The 20,790-nt window shown below is 41.7% G+C and overlaps 1 protein-coding gene across 5 annotated transcripts in view; it reads right to left on the reverse strand.

Annotated features, from left to right (window-relative positions):
• RXFP1 (relaxin family peptide receptor 1) overlaps positions 1-20,790 on the reverse strand; it is a 128,710-nt gene that overhangs the window by 85,282 nt on the left and 22,638 nt on the right. For all 5 annotated transcript variants that reach the window (XM_084769684.1, XM_084769686.1, XM_084769685.1 and 2 more), the window contains exon 2: positions 15,162-15,228. In XM_084769684.1, coding sequence (XP_084625810.1) covers positions 15,162-15,228 — 67 coding nt within the window. The remainder of the gene's footprint in view (positions 1-15,161; positions 15,229-20,790) is intronic.

Here is a 20,790-nt window from a genome sequence, read left to right on the forward strand (position 1 = left end):
ACACTCAGTATTGGATTGAGAACAATTAGAAGACCATGGACATGGAAAACAGGGAATGCCATGAGCCAGGGTTTTAACGGTAAATTGAGGTGATTGTGAAGAGACACTGTAACTCAACATGCAGTTTTCTGTGTAGTCTTAGGGCCGCTTTTGCAGTGGTCATGTGTTTCCAGAGGCTGCGCACTTGGCTGTGCACTAATAGTGTGCTTGGATCAGACACACCCAAAGGGAAGAACACTGCATTATGTACGACTGCCCCATCCTACCTCCCTGTGCTGAGATTGCTTTGTATGATGTAACACTGGGGCAGCTGATGGCATATGAAGATGGATTTTTACATCAAATAGCATTGTTTTATTAATGTTTAATTTGTAGCATTTAGTAAGTGTATGGGGATAAGATAACATAATTCTTAGGGATACATACCAAAGTATTTAGCCATGAGCAGTCACAATGCAATTTACTGCGGAGTCAATTTATTGTGAAATCACTCAGCAAAGAAATGTATGCTTGGCGAGTGCTGAGAACAATGAATCCAGAGGAAATACTATTTCTGTATGTTTGAAAAAAAATCAAAATAAGTTTGGTAAGATTTTTTTTTTGGAGAACTCATTTTTATTGGTAGCTAAAAGTGGTGTTTGTAAAGTTTTCAGATTTTCACTGTTTGGAGATGTCTTGACTGTTACCTACTTTTAGTTTGGGCTTGTGTATACCAGCTCTGAGGAAATAGAAAAATGACCCAGGCATCATACATGTGTGTATGCTTTAATTTCTCTGAGAATTCTGGGGATGAAACAGAAAGCCTTTAATATGCTAGCAATATTGTTCATAAGACAGTTGCTTTCACCTGTGTGTTTATGACGCGGAATGTGTGATTTTGGAAAACCCTGTAATAATAGGACAAGCTCAAAACCACATAAAAGCTGTGAGTGGTAGACAGGGGTTTCTGGACACGTTGTGTAGTGGAGATCTTGCCTGGATGTCCTTTTGGCATTTGAGGCAGTGTCTTGGACCAGGGAATGCATGCAAGGCTACAACTTAGGTGGCCAGTCCTTCTCAGGAGTCAGTCGCATGGGGCCTACTGTTCCATTAGTAGAAAAGGCTTAAGTTGAAACTGTTTCCTATAGCTGCTAACAATCAAAGCAAAGAGGCTTATTTAAATGTGATTAAATACTGTATTTTCCTGCTTTTACCCTCTCCTGAGATTACTACAGTCTCAGACAGAAGGAGTGGCCAGTGCTGCTCCCACACCTTAAGCAGGGTCCCCGCATAGACTGACTGGCTGTTGTGGCTGCAACAGTTATCTGAGAAGTCCCCAGTTAAACCATTTAATATATACATTAAAACAAAAATATATATGCATATAAATTTGTTTGTTTTGTTCTGTTCTGAGACATGGTGGCTCAGAATCACTCATAATTCCAGCTCAGGGTATCTGATGCTCTTTTCTGGACTTGGTACACCACATACATGTAGGAAAGCACTTATACATTCAAAATAAAGTAAAAATTAAAAGTATGTTAATAGTTTTAAAATTTATTTTTATATTATGCATATAAGTTTCTGCCTGCATGTATGTAATGCACACTGCATGCATGCTTGGTGCCCATAGAAGCCAGAAGAGGGCTGTCGGATCTTTTGGAGCTGGAGTCACAGATTCTTAAACATTACTTTTAGAACTACGGCTCAATAACTCCCAGGTATTTATTGCTCTTAAGTGAAATTAAGGAGTGTGAAGGAGCGCCTCGCTGCTGTCTTTTGCTGAGCACAAATGTTAACGGCCTCTGTCCACCTGTCTTAACTTACAGGTTAGTTATATTGTAACTAATAACTATCCTGAAATCATATTTCACAGGCTCCTTGTCCAGCATCCCATAAACCATCAATCCACAAAATTATAAGCACCATATATCAAATACTTGCTGTCACACATGGACCATGTGGACAGGAAAAAGGGCTCTTTCCTACCACATAGAGACTATTGCCGTCTTTGATGTTGTTTTACTAATGTCTACCAGGAACTAGCCAACATTTATGCTATTTTTGAGGTACCTCCAAGCCGCTCCTGATTGCCTGTAATGAACATGCCTGCTACCAAACACTTAGCTTATGCTGCTGGCAGCATGCCTTATTTTTATTTTTATTTTTTTCACTGTCCACACTGCCACCTCAAAATAAGACTAAGGCTTTTGATGGCGGTGGCTGCTAATTCAAGTCACTGGGTTACATGGTGAAGGAGGATTTATTTCCTCCCTCTTTAGTTATACTTTGTTACAGCTGTTGCCACCTGGCCTTGCTTTGTGTGACTGCCTGCTGCACACCCATCTGTGCCCAGCCCACAAGATCGTTAAGTGGGTTAGATACACACCTGTGGTACGTAAGTGGCAACACCATCCCTTTATAATTGAGTTATTACCCAGAAGATCTAGATTCCTACATATCCCTTCTTGTTTTTTGTTGTTGTTGTTGTTTGTTTGTTTGTTTGTTTTTTTGTTTTTGAGACAAGGTTTCTCTGTGTGGCCCTGGCTGTCCTGTAACTCACTCTGCAGACCAGGCTGGCCTCGAACTCAAAGACTCGCCTGCCTATGCCTCCCAAGTGTCTCCATGCACGACCACCACCTGGCTCCATGTTCCTTTTCTTGCTTTCCCCTGCCCTTCTTAGTCATTTTGCATCCTCTTATTTTGTGGGTTAAGCAGTTTATTCTCATCTTTCCCCTGCTTTTCAAGTGTTAGAGAACTTTTGTGGACAACTGTTATTGATGCATCAACTACTCCTCTCTACTGTGTCCCAAGTGCGGATAACCAAGCTGTCCGAACAACACTCATCTATCTCCTTCTTAGCCCTCTGGCTTCTACTCAGCCTCTTGCCAGCCTGGTTATCATACAGCAGCTAGAAGATTCTTCAAAGCTTGACATCACAAAACTGTCCTCATTCTAACATTCTTCTGGTGCTTTACTATCCTTAGAACAACAGTCCACCTTTTCGCCTTTACCTTTGGATCATATATGAACAGCTCACAACTGTCCACTGGCTTGCATTCTTTCCTCTTTTTTTCTTTCTTCCTTCTTTTCAGCCCTATCCACTCTGTTTTCTCAGCATGATCTTACCCTCAGGTCTTTGAGTGAGTCAGTCCATCTGTCTGGATAACTAGATTCTTGCTGTCTGGATCCCTACAGAGCAAAAGGTCCCTCTCATAAGTATCACTTCCTTAGAAGGACTGTGTATGTCTAAAATTCTGCCCTGGTCTGGAGCTTAACAGGTCCATCACAGGCTTTATCACAGCTGTGGTTGTCACCAAGTGATGGCTAAAAATCGCAGAAAGAATGGACTTTAGCTCTTAGAATATACATTGTACTAATCAAGGGAACAGAAACCGGTGTTCCCAGATTAGCTAGGTTCCTATAAATTGGAGTAATACTTGTGGTTTTGAGATGGGTTCTGCTCCCCACCACTTCATGTCTCAGACCATTTGATACTTGATTCCTAGTTGGTGGCTGTTTAGGGAGACTTTGGAGGTGTGGCCTTGCTGGAGAAAATGAGGTCCCGTGGGTGGGTATGGTGGATTGAAAGAGAGTGGTCCTCATAGGGTCGTATATTTCAATAGTTCAGTCCCAGTTGGTGGAACTATTTGGGAAGGATTAGGGTGTATAGCCTTCTTGAAGGAGGTGTGTCACTAGGAGTGTGGACCTTTAGGTTTAAAAAGCCTATATCATTCCCAGTTAGCTTGTGTGTCAGCGCTCTCTCTCTCTCTCTCTGTCTCTCTCTCTCTGTCTCTCTCTGTCTCTCTGTCTCTCTGTCTCTCTGTCTCTCTCTCTCTCTCTCTCTCTTTTCTCTCTGTCTCTCAGTCTCTGTCTCTCTTTCTCTGTGTCTCTCTCTCTGTCTCTCTCTCTCCCTCATCCCTCCCTCCCTCTCCCTCCACCCCCTTTATCCCCCCTCCTTTTTCTCTTCCTCAAGCTTGTGGGTAAAGATGTAAGCTTTCAGCTACTTCCCCAGTGCCATGCCTGCCCATCCTCTGCCAAGTTCCTGGTCATGATGGCCACGCACTCACCCTCTGAAACCGTAAGTCCCAGTAAACTCTTTCTTCTATAAGTGGGTTGGTCACAGTGTCTCATAACATTAGGAAAATAACTAACACAGTAGGCTCTGAGGTTTCAGAGGACTCTGGCCACTTCCAGTCAACTCTCCCTGCTTCCTGTCAGATTGAGATGAGAGCTCTCAACTGAGCTCCATCTGCCTGCCACCTGCTGTCCTGGCTCCACCATCAGGGACTCTAATCCTCTGGAATGTCACAGTGTTTTAGCACAGGAAAAGAAAAGTAGCCATGGCAGTATTCATATTTGTAAGAAATGGTAAAACTATTCCACATACATTAGTGTCTTCCACTAGCCCGCCAGTGAGAACTTAATTGCATTCACTAATTTTGAAACTCCTGGAATATATTTAATTTCCTGGCTGGGTCATTTTTGAGATCATGAACGCAATTTCCAAGTGTGTATCTCATTTATATCAGCAAGCAATTTACCCAGCCAGAAGAGCAGGAAGGCCAGCTGAAGGCAGGCGAGTCGCTAAGCTTCATAAATATATGGAAGCAACTCAGGTGTTTCCTGATGAATTTGTATTTTTGTCAGGTCACCTTAGCGGCTATGAACAATGTTACATAATGTATACAGGATTCGCAAAAAGCCTGTTTTCCGATATAATTTGGCTACGTTATTAGTTGCTTTACAAGAATGATATGATGGATTTTCTTATTTTAAAACTTTTCTTCAAACTGATTAATTAGCATGACTACAGTTCTGCAGTTCTTAGGGAAATAAAAAAATGTGCTGAGGCATTGAGGGCATTCCTGGTGCAGTTGAATTGTGCAGCTCCAGCTTTCAGGCCCATGGCATCCTGCTCTTACAGAGCTCCTACAAAGAACAATCCAGGTGAGCTACAGGCACACATACCTGTGCACACACTTGCCCTGAGTGGTGCCACTGTTTAAAATATTAATAGAGTAAAGTATAACAAAACTATTTTCATACATATGTATATATATGTTTTTGTCTTATAAACTGTTTGAAATTATTTGCATATGTCATGTTTTCTACTATTGCATCACAGTTGAAGAAAAGTGCATTGTTTGCAGACATTTTCTTTTCTTTTTCTTTTTTCTTTTTTTGGTTTTTCTAGACAGAGTTTATATGTGTAGCCTTGGCTGTCCTGGACTTGCTTTATAGAGCAGGCTGGCCTCGAACTCACAGAGATCTGCCTGCCTCTGCCTCTCACAGTGCTGGGACTAAACGTGTATGCCACTTTGCCCAACTCACAGCCACTTCCTTGATAACAGTCCCATTCTATAATATTACCCACTGGTAAAGGAGTACACACCATACTATACTCGCTGCATGGCTCGTTTATGTAAATGATTGGGTTGTACCATCGTGTCCCTTTATTTTAGTTCTATTATTGAATTAGCCATCCCTGGCAATGTTTTCTTGAATTTAAAAAAAAAAAATCTCTTGCCTTATTTTGTAAACTTGACTCAAAAGCTTTAAGTGGCTAAAGCCCACAGAAAGTTAGAAAATAACACACGAGAACTAGGAACTGCACTAAACACAGGTTCACGGCGGATCCAAAGACTGGGAATGGGAAGCAGGCAAACAATAGGATAGGTGTGGAGTGTCAGGTCAAAAAGCCAGCCCTGCGCTGGGAAATGGCACTGTGTAAGAGTTCAGATCTCAGCATATGTGTGTGTGTGTGTGTGTGTGTGTGTGTGTGTGTATGTTTGTGTTTGTGTGTGTATGTTTGTGTGTGTGTGTGTATGTTTGTGTGTGTTTGTGTGTGTGTGTGTGTGTGTGTGTGTATGTGTGCGCACGCCTGTGTGTGCACTTATAATTCCCGTACTATGGGGGAGGGTAGAGTAAGAGGATCTAGAGGCTTGCTAGCAAGCTAGTTAGCCTAGCAAACACAGCCTTGGGAGCTTCAGTTCAGTGACAGATGCCATCTGTAGGGAATACGGCGGAGATTGGTAAAGCTGGGTAGCCGTGTCTGTCTCTGGCCTCCTCACGTGTGCACGGATGCGCGCACCCTCTGAGTGCATGCACTCCACAGCTTGATACCCAAGTCTATCTCTACTCTCCATGTATGTGCACAAATGGACGCACCCTCTGATATGCAGACATACCCCACCCTTATACACACACACACACACACACACACACACACACACACACACACAATTAATGGGAATTAAAGAGTAGTTTGGTTCATCTTATTTTGTTTTATCTTGTTGTGTTTGGGTGTTACCTCTTAGAAGTCTGTCCATTAGTGATGAGAGACAGAAAGGGAGTGGATCCAAAAGAGGAAGGGAGGAAGGGAGGAACTGGGAGGAGTGAAAGGAGAGGAAACTATAGTCAAGATATGTTGTATGCGAAAAGAACCTATTTTCAATAAAAAGACTATGTGTTGTGTGTCTTTTATGTGTGTGTGTCAGGAAGGAAATACATTAAAAACATAAAGAGGTCCCAGGAAAACATGAGCACCAGCCGCTGAATTGGCTGATCCACCTTTGCTGTGACTCACTGCGACAGCCATGCCTCTTGCAGGGGTTCTCTCTGTGTCTCCATTCTAGCCCATGTTCTGTTAACTCACAAGAGCTACTTCCCAAGGCAGACGTTTCTTTATACCATTCTGTGAAAAACTCTCTGTTCCAACTGTCGATTGACTGCCGTCTGAATTCAGGAAGTGCAGCGGTCAAAGGTCTTCGTGACCTGGTTGCAACAATCCTTTCCGCTCTCTCCGAGCATTTGTTTCAGCCTTTCAAAAGCCACTGAACTTCCTGTCATTTTCTACATCTGCCACGCCCCCTTCCTGTCCTGGGACCTTCGGCATTGCCATTTGTGTAGTGTTTTCCTCCTTCTCGGGAGTAATACCTGGCAGACCTAGACTGACTACAGCTTGCTCATTTGCATATGGGATCAGGAATAATTGCCCAGTAAGATGGCAGGTCGTGCATATAGCAGTACAGCATGGTTTTGGTGTTGGCATGGTGAACAGAAAGAAACACCTTACTTGGGAATTAGATAAACCCGTGTTCAACCCTGAGTATTTTGTGAGCCTGTGACCTAGACAAGTTCGCAAATCTTTCTGAAAGTGTCATGCACTGGGGAGACAAGGCTCCGCTACATTCCACAGTTTAAGTAAATAGAACTTGTGCTTGTCATTTAACTAGAATGCCAATGATGTAACTGACTGTGCTACAACTTTAGGAAGGTCAATAGTTCGTACCAACATCCAAAGAGCAGAGACTTGGATCTAGAACGATTGTGTATTTAAGCACATAGAATAAAGAATATTAAAACTCATATTAAAAGCTTGTTATGGTTTCCCCAGCACAAATGCTGAAGTAGAATACATTCCGCCAGGACCAATCAGAGAGCTCAGCTTCCAAGCAAAGGAGATGACTGCATCAGATCATCCTTTGCTCCTTCCAATTATTGAGTATGCATCATATTGCTTTAGGGACTTCCTTGAAAAAAAATTGTATAATAAAGTTAATAAATAACCCCAGTCATTAGGAATTTTCCATATTCAGAGTAACATTTCTGTCTCTGGTCATTTTATTTTGTAACACTGTGACTGGTGTTGTTAGAAAAAAAAGGCGTATAAATTTCACATGCTATTTTCTTTATGACTTCAATATGAAATGTCCTTCTCCCAGGTTTACATTTTGAGAGCCCAGTCCTCAGGTGTTGGTACTATTGGGAAGGCTGTGGAAACATAGTGGGACAGGGCTGGAGGAAGTACGTCACAGGAGGCCTTTGAAGTTTACACTGACTCTCCAGCCTTATCTCTCTTGTCGTCTAAAAGGATGGGATGAGGCACCGCTGACACACAGTCCCACTCCACAGTGTTCTGCCTAAGCACACTGGACCAAGAAGCTCTGAGCTGAACCACCTGAACACAGGAGCCCGTTAAATAATGCCGCCTCTCAAACTCTTCCAGGTATTTTAATCCAGAGAACACAAAAGCAAAACGGACTCAGAAACTTGGGGATGAGATTAAAAATAAAGTGTACATGAGAAGTAGGCAGGTGTAAACAAAGGCAAAGCACGAGTGGGGATTTCAATGTGAACGATCTCCACAAACTCATGTATTTGAATGCTTGGTCCCCAGTTAGTGGAATATGCTCCCTGCCATGATGGTCATAGATGCTAATCCTCCGGAACTGTAAACCACATTGACTCTTTTATAAGCTGCCTTGGTCATAATACCTCTTCACAGCAACAGAAGGGTAACTAAGACAGGAGTAAAGTAGAAGAATTGGCGGCCGGGGGCGGGGGTGGGTGGGTAATGGCATCTAAAATGATACAGGACCTTGAGTCAAGATAGTTGAGTTTGATTTGAACAGGTCAAACATGTTTCCCAGTAGGTATGCTCCTTTGCTAAAGTGAGTAAACAACATGAAAATTCTGCAGGTTTGGATTTCCTGGTATATTCTCATGGAGTGAGGGTTAACAGGCACACTCACTGTGTCCACTCGTCAGACTGAGCTAGTCTGATGCTATGAGTTCATATTGCACCCAGATTTTCATTACAATGGCATATCAAAGTACTATGGCTTTGTGTTTGCAGCTCTTACTGTCCAATGCTCTCTGAGTTTATGATACACCCCACTGTGGATTTTTCCTAATTGTTTAGGAGAGGGCTGTGTAGATACTACGAAGTGAATCATTGCCACCCTAGAGGCGATGACAGCATGTTGCCTTGGACAGGAAGTTGAATAACGGTTGTACTAACGTCACCACCAGTATATATTCCTTGGTTTAGCTCTGGCCCTAAGTCCTGAGATGCCATGAAGGCTTCTTTTATACCTCAGAGATTTCCCTGTGACTACAAATTGCTCAAAATATCATTTATTTTTACTTTACACCATCATTCTTTATTTTCTTCCATTTCCTTATAGTTCACAATCTTGCCAAATTCCAGTGTTCTTCGTCAATCCTGTACGCACAAACTCATCCATTCTTATCCTTGAGGAGTTACTATGGCTATGTTATAGCTACATTGCTGAGGAGGATGGAGGAATGATGGCAATTGCCCTTGATATTTCTGTTCACACTTTAATAAGTCAAGCTTGTAACTGTTTGAGTTTCTCTAGAATCGATCATGAACTCTCTAAAAGGAAAATAAGATTGTCTAAATTTTTATATGTGCATCTTTTCTTACTTACTGCATAGTGAGAATAATTTTGGACCGGCTACATATGTCAGCACAGAAGCTTGAAAGCAGATGCCCAAGAGCAACTCGGACGTATCATACGCATCTTTCTCCATTAAAGTGGATTTGGTGGACAAATGCTACTGCATTGGTTCTGGATAGGGCTGGGGTGAATTCAGCTGTCTGGAATGTTGCTGACAACAAAAATTAAGTCAACCTCTTCCCCCAAATACTTTAATTTTGCTGTTAGCTTATAGGCCATAGGTGAGAGTGACAGAAGAGTATAAATAAAAAAACATAAATTTAACTGAGCCACCTGGCCTCTTCTCTGGATCTTAACAGAAACAGGAAGGCTAGGAGAAGCTGAAAGAAAGCAATGTGATAATGTCATCTTCCTAAGTTTGAAATGTGCGAGAAAGTAGAGACATTTATAGACCACAAGGCCATTTGCAATTTCCAACAAATTAGCCACAACTGGGAAAGTAAGAATGGCCAATCTTCTGGACCATTCAAAATGCAGCAAGCTTTTCCAGCCCACTTTGGGAAAACGTTAAATCATCCACAATGAAGAAGCCACATAAATAAAATTGCAGCAACGAACAAGAAGAGGATGTGAAAGAAAGGGCAGTGCCAGGAGCTGGGAGCGAGTGTGGGGACAGAGACTTGTGCTCAGCGGTGAAGCTGGTGCCTGGAGAACCAAAACTTGACTGGCCACTGTCACTAACATATTGGAAATATGTCACCTGTATAAAAATCATCATAGGATAGCTTATTTGATCTCTCTCAGCAGATTAAGATATGTACATTTTTTATTGAGATCTGTAAGCTCAGATTCATTTTTATTCCGTAACATTTTAATTTCAAACCCATAAAGTCAGATTTATCTGTTTAAATGGATTTGGCTGCAGAAACCTGAAGGGTAATAGCTTCCTTATATGTTTGGGACCAATTTATTCAACAACTAAAGACATTAGCCCAATGCTTATGAATCAAGATAATTGCAAAAAAAATGGTGCATGTGTATATATGTTTGGGTATGTGTGTGTATATATGTGTATGTGTGCATATGTGTGTGTGTGTGTGTGTGTGTACAAATGTGTGTATGTGTGTGTATGTGTGTGTGTTGTGTGAGTCTGTGTGTGTTTCATGTGTATATGTATTTGTGTGTTTGTGTATGTATGTGTGTATGTGTGTATGTGTGCATGTCTGTGTGTTGTATATGCCTGTGTGTTTTGTGTGTATATGTGTGTGTATGTGTGTGTTTCTTTGTGTGTGAGTGTTTGTGCATGTGTCATGTGTATATGTGTTTGTGTGTTTGTGTATGTATGTGTGCAGGTGTGTATGTGTGCATGTCTGTGTGTTGTGTATGCCTGTGTGTTTTGTGTATACATGTGTGTGTATGTGTGTGTTTCTTTGTGTGTGAGTGTGAGTGTATATGCATGTGTGTGAGTGTGTATGTGTATGGTGCTGTCAGTGTGTGTCACACTTCTATACAATTTGCATTCATGAGGAGGAAGTACTAGTCAATGAGGTGAATAGGATTTGGGATTCATTGAGGAGAACTTCTCACTGCGGGTACTTTGTTAGGAGCCACAGTGAGACCGGAAAACAGGGATAAGTTAAGATAGAAAGGAGAAAACAACACTAACAGAACAAGAAGATGTGCCTGATCCTCTCAACACCCATATCTGGGCTGCCTGGAGGTGGGAGAGGAAATGCACAAGTGTACTTGACAGCCAGTAGCTTCCGTGTTGGGAAGAACAGAGGAGGAACACACAGAAGAAACAACCTGAAGGAGGCTGGTAGCCTGGGATAACAGCTAGGTTTTCAAGGGTTCACTTCATCCCAGTGCTTGAATCCCCAGTGCAATGACAGTCTTACCCTGTGTGATGAGCAAGAGGTCCGATGCGTCGTAATGGACAATTGACTACCAGGGTGGAAAGCCATGACTTGTTAAAGCTCGAGGTGGCTTTTCACAGGAATGAGAACTCGCTGCAGGTGCCACAGCATCCTTTACTCCCTACAGAAGAGAGAACACACTTCCCTATCTATCTCTGGAAACTGGGCTAGGAAGGGAGCAAGAGGATCAGAGTGGGTTTAGGGTGATGCTGTGTGTCGGCAGCATCTCTGTTATCCTAACCATATGGTACCAGAACAAGTAGGAAGACATTCTTTCTGTAGGTAGGGAAGCTCTGGGAGATGCCCAGCGATTCAGTGCCTACACAAGCAGTGAAAGTGGGAGAAAATAGTGACTTAATCCCTTGGGGAACTGGAGAATAGAGATGGCCATTTCCATCAAAGGGACTGGCTGCACACACAGCATTGGGGAGAAGGGATCAGAATCTTTCTCACTGGTTATGAGAAAGACCTGACGTGTTTATTTACCAGGGAGCTACAGGAGAAGTGACTATTCCAGGGTAGCATATTGGCCAAGTCATAACATTTGAGACGAGGATTTTGGCGGATAATAAATTTAATAACTCCAGTCTAGATTATTTGTATACTTAGGCAATATTCTGCCCTTTCCTGTCCTTTATGATCTATGTATGCACCTGGAGAGCCATGTTTAGAAGTGAACCAAGATAGTGGAGAGAAAGGAAAAGCCTTCACACCATCCCATGTCAGAGGTGTGGGTGCTAGCCTCTTCCAACTCAAAGAAGCCTTACTTTTATAAAAATTGAAATGCTTTTCAAAAAATACTTAAGAAATTGCCTAAGGCAATAGCAGTTCACTTGCATCTCAGGCTGCAGGCAGCAAAAAGGGGCAACTTTATATTATTTCTCCTTAAGTGAGTTAAATGGGAGCCAAGGGGCAAGACGGTTAGGGGACCTCCATATAGCTACATGTTATAATCAGTAAAACCATTCATAGCTATATGGCTGCTTAGTTCAAGTGCCTATACATCCTCCAACAACAACAGAAAACAAAACAAAACAAAAAATACCTAAATTACTTAATGTCAGCAAACCTCACTGTTGAAGAGAGTGCCAGAGCCTCTGCTGTCCCTTCTCATACTTACATTTGGCTTTCACTGGGCACCTTGGCCAAAGGTGGGCCTGGAACTAAGTTTGGGAAGAGATCGAGGGCAGAGTTCTACCTTGTTACATGAATGCCTCCCTAAGGCAGGATTCAGGGAGTCCTGGAAAAACCATGTGCACAGACAGGGAGAAAGGGACAGGTGCCACAGCCAGAGGTAGGGGTTCCTGGGACAATCAGTGAAAGAATGCTGAGTGTCCCTTTGTCAATAACAAACTCTCATTAAGACATATTCATTATTATAGAAACATGAAGAAATAAGGGACCTCAGTTAATTGAGATAATTATTGAAACGATCACAAACTGAAATCCATTTAACAACAGACACAATAGTATAGAACATAGCAATTTAACAAGGTAATGCCATTTCTAACACAAATAATAGAAGAGGGTACTCTATACTGTCGTGTGTGTGTGTGTGTGTGTGTGTGTGTGTGTGTGTGTGTGTGATGTTGGTGATGGAAATCTAAATCTGAAATCTTTATAACTTGCTGTTATGTAACAGCAAAGAAGGAAAGGGCTCCTGGTGTCAAGGTGGACTCTGGGTGTTCTGCCCAGGGGAGTGCCCTGGAGCTATTGAACTGAGCAGTTAGGGGTGGTTTCGGAGCTCTCTATATTAGGTGAGATGGAACTCCTGGGGATGTGGAGCTAATGAGGGAGGACATATCCAGGCAGGAGGAAGGGGGGAGCTGGCACAGGAACTAAGCTGGCATTTATTGGCACTTGCTATATGGTTCAAAACATACAAGCTGCTAACATATGTGTCCTAATCCACTCATTGTTGGTGTGCATTGATTGGCATATAGAGCCTCACACCAGTCTGGAAGAGGAGACACATGGACGCTGAGGATGAACAAGTTCCACTGCCCTGGTCTTACCTGGATTTCTGATTATGAGACCTTGGGCTGCCCAGATTTTGAAGTGGCCACTACCTAATATGTGTGAAATCAAGTGAGCCAGATCCAGAGTGTCTGCAAAATGCTTTTTAATTCTAAGAAGCGTTAGAACCAGGTCACACTTTGCTGGCAGAGTGTTGTTAAGGAGGCAGACTTGGATTTAAATCTTTTTTTTTTTTTTAGCACTCTTTAAGAAGTAGAGCCAAGGATGTACTAGAGAAGAGAAGGTCCCTGCTCAGGTGGAGTTAAGTGATAGGGAAAAATGAAGGTGGACTGAGGTTATTATGGGTTACTATTTTAGGGTCTCTGCAAAAGTTCCTCCAAAGTGCCCAGATAGTAGTCATGGCTGTGAGTCCCACTCATCCTTTCTGTGTCACCATGTTGCCCTCATCCCCAGCGGAAAGCGTAGAATGCTGAGAATTTGGAGCTTGCAATTATGCAAGTACTTACGCTGTTTTCTGTTGCTGTTGTTTTATAAACCTTAAGAGAACTTAAATGTAAAAGGAAGGAGGGTATTGTCATCATCCTTATCACTGTCAATATGTTGCTCATGAAAATAGTTTATAGCTGGGTGGTGGTGGTGCACACCTTTAATTCCAGCACTCAGAAGGCATAGGTAGGCGTATCTTCATGAGTTCAAGGTCAGCCTGGTCTACAGAGTGAAGTCTAGGACAAGCAAAGCCATAGAAAGAAACACTTTCTCAAAAATAAAGAAATAAATAAACAAACAGAGGAATGTCAGCACGGAGCATTTTTATAGCCTGGAGTGTCTTTAGTGTCACAGCAGTCAAAATTCCTTCTTAATCTGGCCTGAACACCTTGAACACATCTGAAGTTCTTCATACTAGGACACCTGCTTTAGAAGAATTCCACTGGGTCTCTCAGTCCATGCACTTCCTTGAGATTTGATAGAAAATGCTAAAACTGATCATTAATTTTGAAAGGCTTTTGCTGCAAATGTCTAGAGCCCAGGTACAGCTTGTGGTGTGTGTGTGTGTGTGTGTGTGTGTGTGTGTGTGTGTGTGTGTGTGTGTGTGTGTAGCCCTGATACTTAAACTGCTGGGTTATAATTAGAAAGATCCAGTCTTTTTATAGTGATGTGCAGATTGAGTTTTTCTTACCTTAATTAAAAATGGGGATGTCATAATTAAGAATGAGGTAGAGAAAACTAGAAGCAGAATATTCTGAGAGATTCCTACTCACTTCTCTGGCTTTAAAATTGTTGCAGTCTTTGACTATTTAGATTAGTTATATTGTGGTCAGACAAGAAAAAGAAAATTAATCACCAAAGTCTGGTATATGCTATCAGAATTAAGAGATTTAAGGCAGAAGATTACCCTGAGAAATTCAGTATAATATCTTAGTATAAACAAAAAATTTGTAGAATTTCAGAGATCAGACAGATGGCTCAGTGAAATATAATGCATAAAAGCCCTTTCCGTTGAATTTTAAACAAGATTAAAAAAAAACCGCATAGCTGCATACACAAAAGAAGTTTGTCATCATAGTAAAAGTAAAATGACTTTAATTTTCTTAGGTGTTTATATTTTTTATTGCTTTATGATTTGTCTTTTATTCCCTTTCGAGGAGTAGTACAAAACCTGGCAAAAGAGTTACATGGCCAGATCTCTGTGTGGATGCTTACCCCTGACAGCACATCACAGGATGACCATGTACTACAACCACATACAAATGAACAACTATTAGCACCTCTCTGGGGTAGCTCAATGGACAGAACTTACAGACTGTCTTTAAATATTAAAATAGTGTTTATCAATGATAAAAGCTGGCTGGTATAAGGCATAGGTTTATAAAAACTTGTTAGTTTTGCTTCACTTTTGACTATAACAAAGATATCACAGTATCAGAAATACACAAAGAAGCATGATTCTAAAGTGAGATTGCAATTTTATTAGAGCATCCATTTTTAGCTTAAAAACATGAATGCAAGGGATGAACATTTGTACTTGTGGTTATTTCACAAAACACTAAGGCACATAAAATTAGACGCTGAGCATACTCACAGTATTTTCCAATGAGGAAGATGCAGAGGAAGAATGGACCAGATGTCATTTCCTTCCTTCTGAGCAACTGATTAATGAAAGATAAAAATGTAGTCTTGGATGAAATGAGTCGCGCACAGCTCACAGTGGTTGTGCTATTTCTGTCTGCAGTCTTAACAGCTATAAGGCAGCTCTCTTCTCTCTCTCTCTCTCTCTCTCTCTCTCTCTCTCTCTCTCTCTCTCTCTCTCTCTCTTTCTCTCTCTCTCTCTCTCTCTCTCTCTCTCTCTCTCTCTGTCCCTCCCTTAATCCCTCCCTTCCTTTTATCCCTCTGCCCCTCCCTCTCTCCTCATTCCCTTTCCTGAAAGTCTTACTATCTTACACACACACACACACACACACACACACACACACACACACACACACACAGGCACGCACGCACGCTCAGAGAAAGAGAGAGAGAGAGAGAGAGAGAGAGAGAGGGCTGCTGAGTGGCAAGAGGAGTTTCTGAGAGCACATAGGCTCTGTTTACTGTAAGCATCTTGTTTCTGTGCCCTGCAAGAGTCTCCACATACACATATGGACAGTGACAGAAGTCTAACCTGACCAAAGCCACACTGTTAGAAATAAATTGAGCTGAGGTAAATCCCAGACAAAATAACATTTTTTTTTCCCTGTAGGAATGCTTGTGTGCCTCAACTATAAAGCAGGAATTAAGGTGTGACTTCAGTGGCCTTTTAAAGCTGCTTGGAAATGTGAGCAACAGATAAGGCTAAAAGAAAAAATATAAAAATCAAATATCTCAAAATGTTGGGTTTTTTTTTTTCACTCCTGGATTTTATCATAGTAAAGACCTTGACATGCTGTGGCTGGATGGTAAAGCTTTCCTGGGTCCAAATCTTAGGGAGCGTGACACTTTCGAGCTGGCAGCTGCTACCTGAACTTGGGTTTTCAGGAAGAAAATATCTGTTCAACAAGACAGCTTCAGGGCTCCACACAGGGCACAGACTCTAGTGCACAGCAGATAACTACCAAAGGGCAGCCACTTAAGTGAAAAGTTTTAATATGGCCTCTAGGGGAAGAAGAAAAGTATATAAATCCAAAGAACATTTCTATGAGCAGCATTTTGTCTTATTTTTGACTTAGTAGTGTGTTTCTAGAAATAATGGTTATCACAATGACATCAAGCTTTGACAGGGGATGGGGAAACGAAAGAGCAGAGGAAAGCGTCAGCCAAGATGAAGTGTGCATGAAACTACTTGGGAACCTACGATCTTGCAACTCAACTCAAAATATAATGAGTAGATTTTAGAACACACGTGATATAAAAGAACAGGGGTCAGATACCACCAGGCAAGGGTATAAGCAGGGACGAGTGTAGGGGGCAAGGGAAGGCAGCGGTAAGGGCTGTGCTAACCAAATCAAGAGTATTTGAGGAAGCTTTATGAAACGCTCTATGCTAGCTTGAAAGCTAATTAAAAATGTAACCATAAGTCAGGTGGTGGAGGCTCATGCATTTAATCCCAGCACTGGGCAGCAAGAGAAGGGTGGATCTCTGAGTTTGAGGCCAGCCTGGTTTACAGAGAGTCCCAGGATATATAAAAATATATCCAGCTACGAGCGGAGGAAAGGCATAAATAATCTTCCCCAGAACCCTGCCTGTGACAGCGCTAACCTCCCAGAAAACATGTCCTCATTGGTGCGATAGTGGCAAGACTGTTTATGAGGGTAACTGGCCACTCTCTTGATTGACTTGAGGCCTGTTACCTAGAAGGAAAGTCACTCGTGGTACTGTAAACACAGTCATCACTTATGGCTAGAGGAGTCACAATTTTCTTTCTATGAAATAAATTACTTCTACAGGGGAGGAAGGACAATTAAAATAACTTTTGGACCATTATTTAGAAGTAGCATGAACTCTGCTGCCCCATATTTGAGCACTTCCCCTTGGTGGGGAGGCCTGGTGGCACTCAGAGAAAGAATAAGCAGGCTACCAAGATGAGACTTGATGGCCTATGACCATATAGTGGAGGAGGAGGTCCCCCTCAGTCATAGACCTAGGGGAGGGGAATAGGGTGAAAGCAGGAGGGAGGGAGGAATGGGAGGATACAAGTGATGGGATAACAATTGAGATGTTATCTAAATAAATTAATAAAATAAAAATTAAAAAAAGAAGTAGGCTTCACATATTAAGGTCAGTGAAAAAAAATGTTACTTTTAGAGCCTTTTCTCTTTAGACATTGGAAGCTCCTTGGGGCAAAATTGTCTCTAGCTTGAGAATCACAGGATTTTAGTCATATATTCTCCTGAATATATATGTCATATATATATATATATATATATATATATATGACATTATTTTGTTTTTGTTTTTGCTTTTTCAAGACAGGTTTCTCTGTTTAGCAGTGGCTGTCCTCTAACTCACTCTGTAGACCAGGCTGGCCTTGAACTCAGGGAAATCTGGCTTCTTCTACCTCCCACACGCTGGCATGAAAGGTGTGTGCCACCACTGCCGTTTTTAAAGTCTAAGTATTGACATCACATTATTTTTACACATTACTTTAGGATTTGGATTAAAGTGTATTTTTTGTTTTGTTTTGTGGTTTGAAGATATCTATCTATATCTATACACAAAACCAAAACCAGGTGAATTCTTTCTTCTCTTCCTGCCCATGCAGATCAGTTATAAACATGTTCGAGTGGGATGGTAGAGTCCATGGTGCCATAGCCTCTGCATGGCTAAGCATCGTCCTGGTTTTCCACAGGGATGGGGTGCTGACTTAGGCTAATAGAGCCATGCCTTTCCTTATCTCAGAACTTCTCTGTGAAGCCCACTGATGCACTCTGTGTAATAGCAAAGCCCTCACTTTGAAAATTACTCCTTGGAACAACCCAGCGGGTCAAACCAGAAAAGCATTTCTTGCTCAGCCACACTTACATCTCTGTGAACTGTGGGACCCAGTGACCTCCTCAGCCTTCCTCACCTAAAAGGCACCTTGCTCCTCTGAGCCTGTCGGCCACTAGCACGTTCGACAATAGAGGTAGCTGTTTTTGTTAATGCCATTTGGTTGTAGACCTGAGTTTTCCCAGGGTAAGAAGCTCATGAAATCTCTCTCAGAGTTTCATGGGTTAGAGATTCCCATAATAATCCACTAAACCACACAATAAGGGCAGTAAGTACAAACTCAAGAACAAAAGAAGCATCACTGTCAAATTGCTCATCCTGTGGCTCCGTTTCTGTCCTTGGTGGCAGCTGCCAATCAGTCACGACTCTTGAGATGCTCATCAATCCTAAGTTCCACCCAAAGGCAATTTTCAGCTCTCTTAATTTATCAATTAAACAATTCCAAAATGAGGTGACGTTTGGAGACGATATTGATAGCACTGCCGAACACGCAACAGATGGAGTCAGTGATAGATACAGTCATTTCAAAAGACACTTTATGCAAAAGCCAAGCAAATTTGTCCTTGATGGAGAGTGGCCAGAAACATTATTTTGCAGAAATTTATCCGGTAAGTGGTAAACTAGGTCCCACTTTATGCCGAATGTTCCATTGAGGGATATAACAAGGAAGTAAAACTTAGTACCCGTCTGCAAAATTGATAGTGTGAGTTGGGTGAGGGTAGGGCTATGAAGCACAACTTCATCTCCCTGTGTGTGCATATGTATAGAAGCATGTATGTGTCCGTTATTTATCTGCCCGTCATTTTAAAGTAAATTAAAGTATATGATGTTTGTGAAATGCACATTCGCTATTGACTTTAGTATTATTAGCTTTGTCTTAAGTGTTCCCCTCATACTCTTACTATTTATTTTTTTCCTTTGAGACATCTTACCATGTATTCAGGTTAACCTCAAATTCATGACCCTGCTGCTTTGCAGCCTCCAGAGTACTGGTATTGTGGACATGCACCACTATAATGGTCTAAGAGCATTGTGTTAATCGTATTTTATCATTAGCACTGTTTGACCTTAGAACAGGGATGCCTAATAGAAATAAGTGTGAGCTTTAGATACAGTTTTTTTTGCATTATGATTTTTTATTAATTGATTCATATTACATCTCAATTGTTATCCCATCCCTGTATCCTCCCATTCCTCCCTCCCTCCCACTTTCACCCTATTCCTCTCCCCTATGACTGTGACTGAGGGGGACCTCCTCCTCCTGAATATGAACCTAGGGTATCAAGTGTCTTCTTGGTAGCCTGCTATCCTTCCTCTGAGTGCCACCAGGCCTCCCCATCAAGGGGACATGGTCAAATATGAGGCACCAGAGTTCGTGTGAAAGTCAGTCCCCACTCTTCACTTAACTGTGGAGAATGTCCTGTCCCTTGGCTAGATCTGGGTAGGGATTTGATGCTCACTGCCATATTGTCCTTGGTTGGTGCAATAGTTTGAGTAGAACCCCTGGGCCCAGATCTGCCCATTTAGATACAGTTCTAAGGGTTTTTCGAACCCACATCAAAGAGTAAAGTAAAAATCAAGTGACTTCAGTTTTAATGATAAATTTCATTAAATTCAACATACTCAAAACATTAATGTTATGCTTTGTATGCTAAATATTTCTTACAGGCTGATGTCTTTGAATACTTGATCCTCAAGTGGTGACATTTTTGGGGGGAGGCGGTAGAACCCTGACAAAGTGGGGAATAGTTGAAATAAATACTTTATGGGATAATCAGGCCATGAAGGTTAGAGTTTCTCATGATTCCCATTTTATCTATGTTTTCTAAGATGCCCAGATGTGAGCAAGTTTCCACGGCCACAGGAATGAAGGTTCTCCTAACATTATATCTTTTCTGCTGTGATAAACTGCATCCAAAAACCATGAAATAAGTATTTCCTTTTAAAAAAATGTATTTAGTTATTCACTTTACATCCCAATTGTGGCCCCTTTCCTGCTGTTCTCCAGGTCCCACCCTCCCTACCCTTCAGAAAAGAGGATTCTCTCCCGACAATAACACACTCTGCTCTGTCATGATACGAATTCAAGTATTTCCTCTTCCTCGGCTAGCTAATATGTAAAGAGGAAGAGGAGGAAGTAAACATGACTACTCAAGACACATTTCACCTCTGCGAAATTCTCAAAGGATAAGTGGAGATATATTGAAAATCAAAATAACGAGTACACAAAATTGGTACAGGATATAGAGTCATTGCTGTGACTACCTCACTGTGTGATTTATAAAACTTGGGAGCTAATTTGTAGGAGGAATGTGCAAGAGTTTAGACCTGCACGCTAGAGAAGGCCTAAGGTGTTGTAAGCAGAGATTAATGGGCCGTCAAGGAGGGAACTCAGAAGACCAGGATGCTGATAAAAATGTGGACAGTAACGACTGGTCTCATAAGAGAAAAACAATACTCTATCAGGAACTTGACTAGATATCAGTCATGTTATACTCTGGCAAAAACGAAAAACAACAACAAAAAAAAACCTGACTGTATTCTGTGAGTGTCCTGAAGACTCTGGTGGTGATCGAAAACTTAAAAGCAATGGATCAAATTTCTTTGGTGGAAGAAATTCCAACATTATAAATCATTCAGCCAGTGGCAAGGTTTCCACTGCATTTAACCAGATTTGAGTAAAAAAAAAAAAGATGAAAGAAAATGGAACAGAAGACATGAAAAAGCGTGCAGTTGGTGAGGAAAGG

This window comes from Acomys minous (assembly GCF_964271855.1).
Source record: "Acomys minous genome assembly, chromosome: 19".
Lineage (NCBI taxonomy): Eukaryota > Metazoa > Chordata > Mammalia > Rodentia > Muridae > Acomys > Acomys minous.